At 39.6% G+C, this 14219-nt stretch overlaps 1 protein-coding gene across 2 annotated transcripts in view; it reads left to right on the top strand.

Annotated features, from left to right (window-relative positions):
- LOC146328148 (chloride channel protein 2-like) overlaps positions 1 to 14219 on the top strand; it is a 199286-nt gene that overhangs the window by 52657 nt on the left and 132410 nt on the right. For both annotated transcript variants that reach the window (XM_084717003.1, XM_084717004.1), the window contains exon 2: positions 7013 to 7163. In XM_084717003.1, coding sequence (XP_084573129.1) covers positions 7013 to 7163 — 151 coding nt within the window. The remainder of the gene's footprint in view (positions 1 to 7012; positions 7164 to 14219) is intronic.

Here is a 14219-nt window from a genome sequence, read left to right on the forward strand (position 1 = left end):
CAGTGTGGAATGTCCATGACCATTTATACACAGACATATGTTTTTAAAATTTTGTATTTTCCCCACATATTGCACCCTTGGTTAGCAAAGCAAGGTATTTAGCATATATCTGTCTATGAATGTAGAATGTGTAGGCACACGTGAATGCATCACAATGCTACATGTGCTAAAATAGGACAAAGATATCCACCCTTCCCCGACCCTTCAGAGAATTTCTGGACAGACTTGTATAATTAAAAAAAAAACAGGTCAAGGACAGAGGTGGGACTTATCTCCCACCTCTATCACACCTGGTATCTCACGTATTTTGAGTGTCACTAAGCAAGATCACCTGATCCTTAATGAGTATTTATGGCTTTCATTTTGGTGAAACTGTCACTTATCAGTTGCAGGTTTGTCAGTTAGTCTTTGAACTGTGTTGCTTCTTCCAATTTAAATTTTAAATTTGTAAAGTAGAAATCTTGGTTGGAAATGTCCCATAGCTTCACAAAAACACTTTTGAGTGTCTTGCTTCAGTCTCTCCTGGTTCTTTGCATAACTAATACACTTCATATCGATGTTGGGTTATTCATCACCCTTGCCCTCTCCTTTGCCCCAGCAGCTAGGACAATGAGTCCAGGACAACCCGTTCATCTGGGATCAATTAACCCAGGCAGGCAGGCTCAGCCGAGTGCCCATTTCTGACTATGCTCAGCATAATGATAGGCTTTCAACCAGTAATGCCTTTGTTCTGGATGGGTCTGTTTGTTTTCTTCCTCTAGTCAGATGCAAGTTTCAAGGGGGTGCATCCTAGAAGGTCTATTTCTGCCCTCTTGTTTTCGGGTCTTTTGAGTTTCCGTTGCGTTTGAAGTCTTCTTACTTAATTAAAACTTAGGGCTGGCGATCATGAATGTGGCTGAGAATGCCATGCAGAATGGCATCTTGGGTAAAACAGCGGTTGGCATTTGATGTTAGAAACCCCAAATCGCTCCCCAAATGTTTCCCTTCTTGATTTTTCCTCTGTTTCCCGCTGTTTGTGTTCATTCCTTCCCTGTTCCCATTTTGGACTTTTACATGGATCCGGCGAGGTATTTTGAGGCTTGTCAGTCAATTAATCCTTTCTACCGAATATGGTCTGGTATTGAGCTGTGGTTTTGAATTGGAACCAGCTCTACATTTTTAAGATCAGAGATTCATCAAGAAACATTTGAATTCTTTTCTAAGTATTTTTAATCCTGCTTATTTATTCCTTAATATTTACCACTGCATTTGGGTCCATATCACTGGCTTAAGTATGACTTAACAAAAGGCATTAATGGCACAGTAAGGCATTAATGATAGATCAGATTTCACTGCATGAAAATAGCTTCATGGGTGGAAGGCTGATGCACTGATGATTTCCTGCAGAACTGTCACACAAGTCTTGATGTCCTTAGTTGTACTCATACTGCCCAAGAAGCATGTAATGATAGTGTGCTCAAGTACAAACGGTGTGCAGACAACTTGTGCAGAACAAGAGAGCAAGTGTGCATATTGTAAAACAAAGAAGAAATATTTTTTGCTTCTATTTTTACCTTACTAATGACACAAACAGGAAAAACGATTCAGTTGGAACCAGAACTGATCGGCACAATCTCCATAATATCTAAATATTATGTCTTTGGGATCTCAACTCAGACCTTTGTACCAATTCATAACTCCCTGACTGACACTCTGACACACCTCCTCGCTTTGCTCTCTTGCCCCCTCATAGAAAAGTCCATCATTTCTTTCCCGGTTCAGTTAAGCCACCTATTTCAAGCACAGATCCTTCGATAAGCCTGAGTCAGGCAGATTCAGGTGCTTTCCACTGAAGGAGCAGTCTGTATCCACAGTGGGGGGTGGGGGGGTCTTTTCATCAGCTCTGTAGAGATGTACTTTACTCGGGTCAAATGGTCATCTTAGGACAGGCAGGTGAACTTACATAAAGCATAAAGAACATTGGAGGCATGTTGCATATTTCTCATATACAGAAATCAACAAAAGCACAACCTTCACAGCAAGATGAACGGAAGTGCTAGAATTCTGCGAGTGGAGTGGTTTAGGTGATGTATTACAAGTTCAGTGGTTGGACCCTGAAGCCCTCTTATGGCCAACTTATTAAAGGCAGATGGTCACTTTTGGCTTTGGCATGACACACCCTGTTCCAGTTTTCTGTTTCAGATTTTCTTTCTCCCTTTCTAATTTAAAATCTGTCTGCCCAACTGTGTTGAATTGATCAAAAGTGCTCTTGTAAGGTAACACAAGACTCACTACACATCACTTGTAAAGGACTTGGTAAGCTTCAAACGAACAATGCATGTCTGAAGGCATAAAGTGCTGACATTTGTTGCAAATGGGTGAGCTGCAAACACCTCCACAACCCTGGCCAATTGCTTACTGCATGAAGTGGGTATAGTTGTTCGTTGCTTTTGGAAAGTACAGAAAATTGTTGGATGTCTCAAATTGCCACCTGCTGTTAGACCACGCAACAAGCCCTTTATTTGAAACAAACTGAGCCCTTAAGCAGCAACATTTATGCAGCAATATTGCTTTTAGACTTGTGTAATTTTTAGGTTGAGAAACAGTATTTATTGTAGATCACGTCTGGCTGATGGGATCCATTTAATAAAGTCAGCACCAGTGCTGATATCGGTGACAGAGACTTCTGGAACTTTATTGACCCTAGTGACTCAATTGGCAAAGCTTTACAAATACCAAGCGTGCTTGATATGGACGGGACTTGCACAACCCAGGGCTGCAGGGCTCAGGAACAGCAGTAGTTGACCTTTTCACAACATGGCTGTGATGAGACCCTGTCAAACATCTACTCTGACAGTTTGAAAGTCCATCCTTTCTGTGAATCTGTACCTGCCTTTTTTTAGGTAAATGTCTTTGATCCTCTGTTTTGACTGACACTTCTACAATCTAAAATCCTGTTTCGCTGTCAATCAACAAGCTGTGATCAATGACCTCCATAAAATGGCAACTCGTGAACTAGGGAGCTTTATGATTCACACAAATTTGTACAGGTGTGTGTGTGTGTGTGTGTGTGTGTGTGTGTGTATGTGTGTGTGTGTGTGTGTGTGTGTGTGTGTGTGTGTGTGTGTGTGTGTGTGTGTGTGTGTGTGTGTGGCTAAAAATAGCCAGCAGGCCTCCTGTTTGTGTGCATGACAGACAGTTTTTACAAGGTGCCAAGCGTGTCTCTGTCATCATTCATAGTTCAGCATTGTGTGTTTCTGCATGGGTATGCTTGTGTCTGTGTGTACATCTAAACACTTTCTTCCATCAGGCCATAGGGGCCATGTTCCAAGAAATGTAGGCCTACTTGCCATGTCTGTTTTATCCTGACACGCATGGATGTTTAGTGAATCTGGACATCTGATTAGTAAAACAGAAATAGCAATGTACCTTTTGCTTTGCTGTGTAAACATAACCACATCAGTAAAAAAAGAAGTACCATTATTGTGACAGGAAAGAGTATGCATTTTTCAAGGTCGCAGCAGTATGTAATGTTATGCTGATTGTGAACATGTTATTTGACAGGTACTTTCCATTGCCCCAATCCAAAGGCAGAAAGAAAGGCAGCTTGTGCAGGCTGAAAGCTTGTTTGTTTCTAGTGTAGATTTTGTCGGCTGTTAATAGATTGTCTTCATCTTAATTCTGAGATCAGAAATACATGTTTTTAGGCAACTTCAACTTCAACCAGTTATGAGCACTTTATCATTCTGAAAACAGATTGATTGGAAATGATTTTGGTTAGATTGTGTTCTAAGAAAATTTTATTTTTTTAGCTGAAGGAGGACACTACACACTCACTTATTTTATCCCGTGGCAGTAGTGGGTCCATATTTTAATCCTTTTATCCATGCCAGTAATGCGGCTCTAGGGATTGCAAGGTCAGTCAGTTGGTTGGTTGGCCACTTTGGTCAAGACTGAAATACCTCAACAACCAATGGATTTATCCCCATGAAATTTACAGATATTTATGGTCTCCAGATGCTCTTACTGACTTTGAGCTAACAGTAGGTTGAGATTAGTGGTTCAGAGAGAAGTGTTTTGCCAACTGTTAGATGGATCACCATGCAATTTGTTGCTGACTTTCATCATCTGTCTGAACTTTGGTGATCTCCTGACTTCTCCTTTAGCGCCATCAGGTTGAAATTTCCAAGTTTTTTAGGCTGAAAGTTGTGTGGCCAGACACCAGTAGTGCTACTGCCTCGACAACATCAAATCTTCATCGCAGGAAAAAGGTTTTTAACCAGTAAGAAAAATTGTTGATGCAATGATCGTTGTTACTGAGGTCACATTAGTGTTAACACCAAGACATCAACAACGGCACCCACAACACTTTCACCAACACACTATAAAAATGAAAAACTTAAGAAAACTCAAAATTTCACAGGAACTTACTGCAATAGATTTTTGAGTTTTGAGCCTAACTCAACTCAACTCTTAGACTTTGAAAATGTTTTACCAACTAATGATATTTTGTTGACAATTTACTTTTCTTTTTTAGACAAATGTAAATCTTTGTGTTTTATAAACCCCTTAAAATTGTATTTCAAAAATTCAAAAATTGTCTGAACCTCATAGATTGCAGGCATTGCTCCTCAAAGTCCAAATATGTTTTGTTAAAGATCTTCTGATCAAAGTCGGATCAGTTTTGTTCACTGTAGGTTTTTGCCTGACAAATGTTCAGGCACAAATCATATTATTTATATCTACGCATTTTTCTTGTGATCGCAGGAGAAGAATGTGATTGTTCACATTCTGATTCTGAACCCGTTGGTGAGGAAGTTTCGGTTATTTTGCTTCCTACAGCGCCGCCATCTGGTCGGTCTCTAATTTCTGTTGTCTGAAGAGGAAGCAGGATTTTTTTCTTTAAAGTTAGAAGACCAGTATGTTTTAAAAAAGATCCTTATGCTGCATGTGTCTATTTCTAACAGTGATGTTTGAGTGTTGTTATCACTAAAATCTAAATTTTGCCCATCAGCAACTCACATGATGCTGAAATCAGCCTTGACGACCTTGATTGGTCTGTTGATGTGGGTTTGCTGTGTTGTGACGGGTGGCCAAGAGGAAGTCATTAGCGCCCCTGTTCCTGTGCACCACCCAGGGGCATTATGGGAGGGGTAGTTGGTGCATGGGCGGTGTACAAAACTTGGCACTTCCTGTCTGTTGGACTGCTGACTTGACTTTCTTTTGTATGTGTGTACTTGTGTGTGTTTAAGAGTATTTGGGATGTGGGATGTGTGTTGTTATCCTGGGGTCAAAGTGAGAAGTTACTGGGTTCATTGCAGAGATTGTGAAGGTGTGTATGAGTCTCCTGAAAGGACAACTTTTATCTTCTTCAGGTTTTTTTTCAAGGTTTCTGCTCTTTGTGCTAGTGCTCATCTCCCACCACTGACCTGCTGGCTGACCTCTGACCTTTAGTCACGGTGAAGGCCCTAATGGTCCAGAGGTTATCCAGGTCACTACAAGGTTGAACTAAAGTGAACACAGCCACTCACCACCATAGCCCTGTATCTGTATTTGCCTCTGTCTATCTCTATCACACCAGTCTCTATATCCCCCTGGTTCCTATGCCTGCTGGAGATCAAGCAATAAGCCGTGTGTGAGTGAAAAGCGGTGCTGGAGCTGCTGCATGCCCACAGCAGGAGTGTATTTAGTTATTTTCGGGTCTGGGGCATGGGGCCCTCAACATCCCTTGTTTTCAATCTTTTCACACTTATCTTTCAAGATAGATCCCAGAAATAAACTTTTTTCATGGTGGAGTGTGGAGGATGAATTAAGAAGTCTCACAGCCTCAGGAAAGAAGTTGTTTTGAAGTCTAGTGACAGGACAGTGGATACTTGCATATCTCCAGCCAGCAGGGTGTGACTTATTTAGAAAGATATAATTAGCAAAAATATCAATAATCACAAAACCATAACTAAACCACTTATCTTAAGTTTCTTAAGTTTGTGAGACATTTTATGTGGCCTGTGGTAGCTTAGGGCTCAAGGCAATTGCAAACCGTTGCCTAATGGAAAGTCCCTTCTGCTCCCCAGCTAATTTCATACACTAATGAACCAATCATGTTTTTGTTTGACTATGGATGTCAGTTTGGAGAACCAAGACAAAGGCCAGTGCCCTGCAACAGACACATAGAGTTTCTTTTCATTTTAAACTGGAGCCTCTGCACATTAATTCCATACCGGCCATGTTATGATCCTCTAAAGTTAGGTGCGATATGAGATGAATAAAGGCCCGTTTTGTTAGCCTTGCTGCCATCTCCACAAGGTGTCTGCACGGTAACCATACTGGAGTGTTTAAGGGCCGATAGTAAAGAAATGAGGGATGCAGACTTCGCTACAAAATAAAATGCTTCATTTTGAACTGATTCTCATGAAATCTGGTTTGTTATAAACCTCAAAAATTGAACTTGTTATTAAATTAAAATATGTTGCAGGTGGTGATCTAATCAGCTCTATGCAAACAGATTCAAAATAACTACTTCCACTGCGACGTGCAGGCTCCGACCTATGAATAAGCAACTTTAAGTGTGAATTATTTAGAATTTCAGCTTTTGTGAGTTTTTCCGAAAATGTAGTTTTTGGAAAATGTTGTAAAACCACCTGGTTGCTTGTAATGTTCTAAATAAATGTCAAAATGTTATAGATAAGTAATGTGTTTAAAGATTAAACAGTTAAGTGAACCCAGAATGCTCAGTTATACCATCACACTCCTCTATGCATCTTAAAGAAAACTGAGAAATACAGAAAACTTTATTCAAAACTTTGCAAATCTCTGTTGGATGCATTCGTCTGGTGCCTGGTGGAGATCTGCACTCTACTGAGTGACCTCTTTTAGTTATACTTTTCAGTACTGGAGGAGCAGCAAAACCATCAATATGGTTGTTTGAATGCCAAAAGAAAAATAAATGTTCTCTTCTCTGCCTGTTGGTAGGACATGTGTAATGTGTGTGCACACTGAATACTTAAACTAATGCCTTTACTGTGTTGGTTTCCAGATGTATGGGCGCTACACCCAGGAGCTCGGGGTGTACGCCAAAGAGGAGGCCGCTCGGCTGAGGGAGAGCGGGCAGAGGCGATCGGTCAGCGACCGAAGCCGAACCCTGGACCTGCTGGAGTACGACAAAGGACGCTGTGCCAAGTGTCGCAGTAAGTTTCATACCACAGGGTCGACAAGCAGCAACTGTTCAAACTGATGCGCTTGAAATACAAACTAATCCTGTCTGTAGACATAATTTCCACAAGGTTATGATCAAGCTCCTGCATTTTAGGACCAGCTGAGTGAATGCCTCAGTATGGATCCTCAGAGACTCAAAATATTGTATTTATTTGGATAAAGGAAGCATAATTTAGTAGGACATCTGTATCAAATCACAAGGAATTTTATGCCTGAAGGGCTAAAATTGGGATACAATACGTGACTACTTGTTCTACATAATTGTAATTGTAAATTAATAACATGCTATTTATCAGTCTTTAGCCTACTATTATTGATGTTTTGTGGCTTGCTCATGATATAATGTCCATATAATGTCAGGAAAATATGTATTTTCTACAAAGTTTTGATATTTGAGGATGGAATTTCTCATAATATGTGTTGCAGTTTTATGTGATTTGTGTGAATATTGATGCAGTCCAAAGGCAGTGAGACAAGAACTTGCTGTAGTCCTTCTAATAGCCATTTTTTTTTTTCCAATTGAACCCTTTACGGTTCTGTATGAACCACTGAAAGGATGCAAGAAAGCTTGAAATACTTCAAATAATCAAGATTAAACTTTTTCAAGCCAGTTTGTTCTCAAGAAGCAAAGAAAACTGGGTCATATCTTAACTGCCTAATTTAAAAAAAAACTTTATTTGAAGAACTTTCAAATTCTTCATACTATGTAACAAACACTGACGCACTCTCACTTCACTTTAGCGACCATCATCACCATCGCACTCACCATACCACTTTATATGTGGTAATAACATGGACTCAATTTGAAAGAAAATCTTGAATTAAAGGGGTCATTCAGATGATTTGAAATGGGGATTCTATGAGGTATTTATCCATAGTCAGTGTATTACCCACAGTAGATGGCAGTCAACAGTTTAGAGAAGCAGCAGGAGCCCCAGTGTAGGAAACTAAGCAGTGTACTGCTGTGGACAGGATCAACAACAATATTTTAAACATATTTTATCCATTTAAAAAGTCCACCTTAACACATTATCAGTTTAAGTGTATGTTATATTTACAATGTTTTCACCATTTTAGTTTGACATCAGGCAACCTTTTCTGACAGGAAACCACTGTTATTTAAGCCAAATATTGCTGTCTCCAAACCAACACAACTCCATTAGGAAAATCAGTCATTAAATTGCGCAAAACACAGAAGTTGCTGCTCTACCACTGCATTTATTGGTTAGTTTGTTTGTGTTACTGTTTGACTTTGGTGTTTTAAAAAGGTTAGACGGATTAGCCGAAGTCGCACAGTAACACTATGAGATTGAGGCAGTGGTAGGCCTCTCTTGTTTTCTGCCTGATAAAAAAAATGCTGATTTGATGGTCTTGTTGAGTGAAGCAGAGCGATGTTTGGCAAATATATCAGTGGATCCCAGTCAGAAAAGCCTGTCTGATGGTGAAGTGGTGAAATATTACAAATACAGCACATACTTAAATTGATATTGTTTTTTTAAGTGTCTAAAATATGTTTTGCTGTTGACACTGTCCAAAGCGGTACATTGCTTTTCTTTCTACACTGATACTCCTACTGCTTCTCCAAACTGTGGACTGATATCCAGGTAATGTACTGGACATCATGGAAAAGTACCTCATACGACCCTACTTAAAAAAACTACTTACTATCTCTTTAACAAGCCCTCTCTGGTTCTCAAACTCGAGGAATATCAGTTTAGAACAGAGAAATATCACATAATCTTCATTAGCATGAAATAAAATCAGTCTACGCTTGCAGTTTTTACTCTCATGGCTTTAATACTTCTCAGCCAGCAGCTCTTTATCAGTTTCTACATTTCTGCATATATGATATGCTGGACTTGGAGCAGTCAGTAATGAGTACTCTCTGGTACTTATAAGGTCAGGAACAGCGTTTAACTGAACCTTTCATGTGTGTTTTAATGTCACTGAACATCATATATAACTGTAGTCTGTCTGAGCACCCATCCACTGATTGGTCAACTGCTCTGGAGCTTCTGTAATGGGACTAATACACCAGATGATTTCAGTATGAAATGATGGTGTTATCAGCAGAGTTTATCTGTGACCACTGAGGATTTATTAGGTAGGTATTAGGTATTACAGATAGGGAAAGTGGTGGTGGATTTATGAAATTCTGGGAAGTATGGAAATGTCACAGGCTTGGATAAATGCCTGTTTTTATGCTGTTTCTGAACTAAAAAGACAAAGAATATGGGAAGGAATCACCTCAGTAAAGGGCCTTCAGTGATGGTTGCTTTTTATAAAAGTCATGTAATTTTACATCACATCCGCAGTGGTGACTTTTAGGATTAAATAGTACATTGTATCAGCTCCATGAAAAGCAATAGTGACAGTTTACCCTCTATATATCAGCCTGAACCATATGAGCATCACTGCCCAAGGGGGGAACATCATTTGAACATTACCTTAGTGTCGGAAATATAATAGTAAAAGTACTTTGCCGGTCTAAAATGGACTTACTGCCTTGCTGCTTTTTTGTTGTGGGAGCATTGATCATGTTGAACAGTGGGACAGGAAGGAAAGGAGAAGAAATGCTGCGGCGCTGAACAATCGTCACAAAAGAATCCCGTGCTGTGAATCTGAAGATGATGTGAATCCAGCATTCAGATACATTGTTGGATTCATGTGGACAACCGCCCACCTTTCTCTTTGTTCAGTTGATAATCATAATTGTGTGTGTGTGTGTGAGAGAGAGTCAGGTGATAATGAGATGAGATACGTTTGTGTATGGGACAAGTATTTCAGGATAAAACCCATGTAAGGAATGTCATTGCGATGCGTGTTAAAGATGGAAGAGAAAACACAAACACCATCCATAACTGATGGTGTGTGTTTGTGGTTGAACTTTATTTGCCCACAAGTCTGACTTGGTGACATGTTGGGTCCCGACAAAGAATATCTTCATCACCACACTGTCTTTTTCTTTCTCGTTTTTTAGCCTCTTCTCTTTTCCCTGTTCTCGAGTAAAACTTTATTAACAGAATCGAGCAAATTTAAACAATATGCAACTCGGTTTTATTCTCAGTTCCCTCTTTTACACACATTTTACACACCAAAGTCTGTTTACAGGTCTTAGGAAGTTTTACTGCATATTTATATATATACAAAAAGCCTTGGGAGCTGTGTCAAGTCTTTGAAGTTTTTGTTGTCACTGGAGGGGTCTGAAGACTACAAGTTTGAAACGAAACTGAAAAAAACATCTTGTGATGTGGAGATAGAAAGAAGTGAACACCAGACCTCTGTAGCCCACGCCTCATCTGTGATTGAGGCCGGAGGCTCAAGGCCGTATTATCCTCAACTAGCATAACACTCTGACCTAACTGTCGGCAATCAAGTTGAATTTCAGGTAATGTAGGTACCAGGTTTTGACAAAGAAGAACAACACATGGAATAAAGGTAGACATTGTCTCCTGTTTTGATTGATTTTGATTCCTGTCAATCATGAATCTGTCCATGCTGTAGTAGAAGTGCAGTGGGAAAACAGTGGAACAACGGTGAAAGAGTAAGAACAGGTATTTATGTGACCTGATCTGGACAGCTGTACTCTTTAAAGCAGGAGTGTCATGCTCATTACTCACGTAGTTCATGGGCCACATACACCCAGATTTGATCAAGTGAGCCAGACCAGTAAAACCATTGTATATTAACCTGTAAATAACCACACCTCCAAATGTCCCCTTTTTTAGTGACAGGAAGTTGCACATTCTGAAAACCGTCTCAGTTAAGGCACCATTCATTTGCAAAACAGAAAAATAAGTGCAAATTCAACAATGTCTCAGTTTTTCCACATTCAGTGAGTTTTCTGTCATCACATATATTACAATCTACAGATCACAGTGGCTCTACACATGCACAAAATGTTTTGGAGCTGAGCAGAACTATCGTGTTTTACGTCTTCATGATGCAAACAACTTGTCAGGATCTAGGGTTCCACCAGTATTGTTTTAATATAGAAGCCTGATACAGGTTCTTCTGTAACGAAGCTTCTGATTGACAATATTTTGCACAATGATCAATATCTTAAAATATGACTGTAACAAGCATGCAATATTTTACAATTTGCAAACTCATCAGTGGGCTGGATTAGTCAATTTAGCAGGTTTTACAGAAGTATACATACATGTACATACATTAAAAGTTTTAAGTGCAAGCACATTTGTTATAGAATCAAATCAGTAGTACACAAAATAGTAACCACAATAAATCCCATCCCTGTACATATACTGAACACCTGCAGTAACTATAATAGAAATGAAAGCATCAGTGTAAAGGAGCAGCTGGCAGCACACAGTAGTTGTTTGAAATATCAGAAGTTCTAGACTAGTCTGAGATTGATTCAAGTAAGTAGATGATTTATAAACGCTTCAGCTCTAGTATTTGTAGCCTTTGAGCAAATCGCAGCAAGGGTTCCCATGTCGACAAGAACTTATTGACTGATCCTCCATTGTGTATTTAATCTTCTTAGAGGATAGGTTGACACATTTGCAAGTCTGAATGAAGACTGTTGGTTTAGTCCCTCCTCTCTTTTATTAGATGTGCATTAGCAAGAGATCTCCTAATGCCCAGAATGAACTGGAGGTATTATTACAGCAAACCCAGCCTTTTCTTCAGTGTTTATATGGGCACCTGTGTCAATGAATAAATGTGACCAGGCTCCAGCTGATGAGGGAGTAGGGATTTTTTTTTATGCACATGAAAAAGCAGTGACATCTGTTTGGTTGCAACCTGTGGCATTTGGAATTGCAAGGACATCAATGCGTGTTATGAAAACTTTCACCCAGAAACTTTGAAGCACAGGATGAAACTAGAGGGCAAGACTTTGCTTAGATTAATCCTCTGACACTCATTGATTTATGCTGACCTGGTGTTTCCATGTATTTGTGAATGATGAGAGACTGATGAGATGATGAGAGAGTGAATGATGACTCAAGTCACTGCTGAAGTGCTGTTGAGCATGCTGGTAACATTTCTCCCTTTGCAGCTGCCTGTTCTGTGTGAGAGCGCCCTCTGCTGTTGAGATCAGCACAGTGCAACCAGCACTGATCTCTTACAGACACTCTTTTGTCTTAAATCCTGCTGATCTTTGAGTGTGCGTACGTCTTGATGCATGTGTGTGTGTGTGTCCTCTGCTCTCATCTCAGTGATGAGTTTTGCTGTTTTTGCTGTTTCACTGACAGCTGATGAGTCAGCTATCCATCTCCCTCTTTCTCCTCCTCTCCTCTTCTTTCTAAGGATCAGGGCACCAAAATGCCAGCAGTTGAATTGATTTGTCCCCCAGCAGGTAGTTTCAAGAGATTTGATCTGGATTTGCTTCTGGGTGGAACACACACACCCTTTGCTCTCGGCATGAAAAAAAGGCAAATATAAACACACACAGAGTGAGCTAAAGGCATAAAACAAGAGGTGACTGGCTGAAAATATATGTAAATATAAAGTGACACACACAAACACACACACGCATTCTTCTTCATTGCTACTGTGGGTTATGATTGCAGCTGCTATGGGAGACTGTACTCTCTTACACACACATAAATACACAGTATTCCCGTGCTTAGATCGGCACAATTTCTTTTTATTATTACTCACTCATATTGTCTTGTTGTTTATATTTTATACACACACACACACACACACACACACACACACACACACACACACACACACACACACACACACGGAGAAACAAACACACATCTTTCTTTTCATTTGCTGATGTTTAATGATGCTGAATGTTGCAGCCAGCAGCAGAATCTCCAGCCTATCATCTGTACATGCTGGCCCAGTAGGAGCTGTCATCATTTTATCTGTGCGTTAACAGCGTGTTTGTGTGTGTGCGTGTTTTGATATGCTGGGATGACTGCTTCAACAGCCAGGCAGCCTCAGCAGCTCCAGGCATTGTTCACGGCAAAATGTAATGACAGCAGAGTGAACAACAGGTAGCTTCTCTGTAATTATGGCCAGCGGTGTAGCAGACAGACATACTTCAGTCACAAGATGCTGCTGGCAGTTCATTGTAATGTCTGTTATATGAATACAGTGTTAGCTTTTAATGTTTGTGAAATATCGGAATAGCATGAAAAATATGTTAGATCTCGACTTGGTGTAATTGTCTGATTTTGAAACAAATATGACATTTTCAAAGAGAGTAGGGTCACTGTGTAAAATGTCATTAAAAACAGAATGCAACAATTTGCAAATCCTTTTTGACCTACATTTAATTGAATACAGTACAAAGACAAGATATTTAATGTTCAAAGTGATTAACTGATGAATTTAATGTCTGGATGGTCCTTTTCCTCGTTAGCCCAAAAGACGTCCATGAGGCTTTCAAGGATCTCCTTTTAATACCCAGTTAATGATATGATACTGTCATCTGTTACCAATTAACCTGTTCACCAACACCAGTGTTTTCTGAGCATTCAACAACTTTCCTAGTCCTTTGCTGCCGCTGTCCCAACTTTTTTGGAACATAAAACAATAGTCTGTCAGTTTGAGCATTAAATATCTTAGCTTTGTAGTGTATTCAGTTGAATATAGGATGAAAAGTATCTGCAAATTATTGAATTCTGTATTTATTTATGGTTTACAAAATGTCCCAATTTTTTTTAGATCAGGGTCATATATCTGTCATATTCATATTCCATGACGTTTTAGCAAAGGCAGAGCACATTTTTAGGTCTTGTCTATCAGTCTAAAAAGACATCTGTAACACAGTTTAGCCAGCCTTTAATTTTCAAACCATGTTTTTCAAATTTCTACAAAGTTCTACAAACACCATTGCTTACTATATGAAACAACTGTACTACAATTGAGTGAACACCTTGACACAAGAGGCATGTAGGTGTATTAAAAAGATCTTTCAGCATCAAAAATGTCTTACATAACTACAAAGAAACAGATTCTGACTGTATGCCAATGAGGTTTTCAAGAAGGGAAAGCACCAGTGTAAAAAAGTAGTCCCAGATGAAAATGACATCAGGGAAAAC

This window comes from Lutjanus erythropterus, chromosome 4 (assembly GCF_056507025.1).
Source record: "Lutjanus erythropterus isolate fLutEry1 chromosome 4, fLutEry1.hap2, whole genome shotgun sequence".
Lineage (NCBI taxonomy): Eukaryota > Metazoa > Chordata > Actinopteri > Lutjaniformes > Lutjanidae > Lutjanus > Lutjanus erythropterus.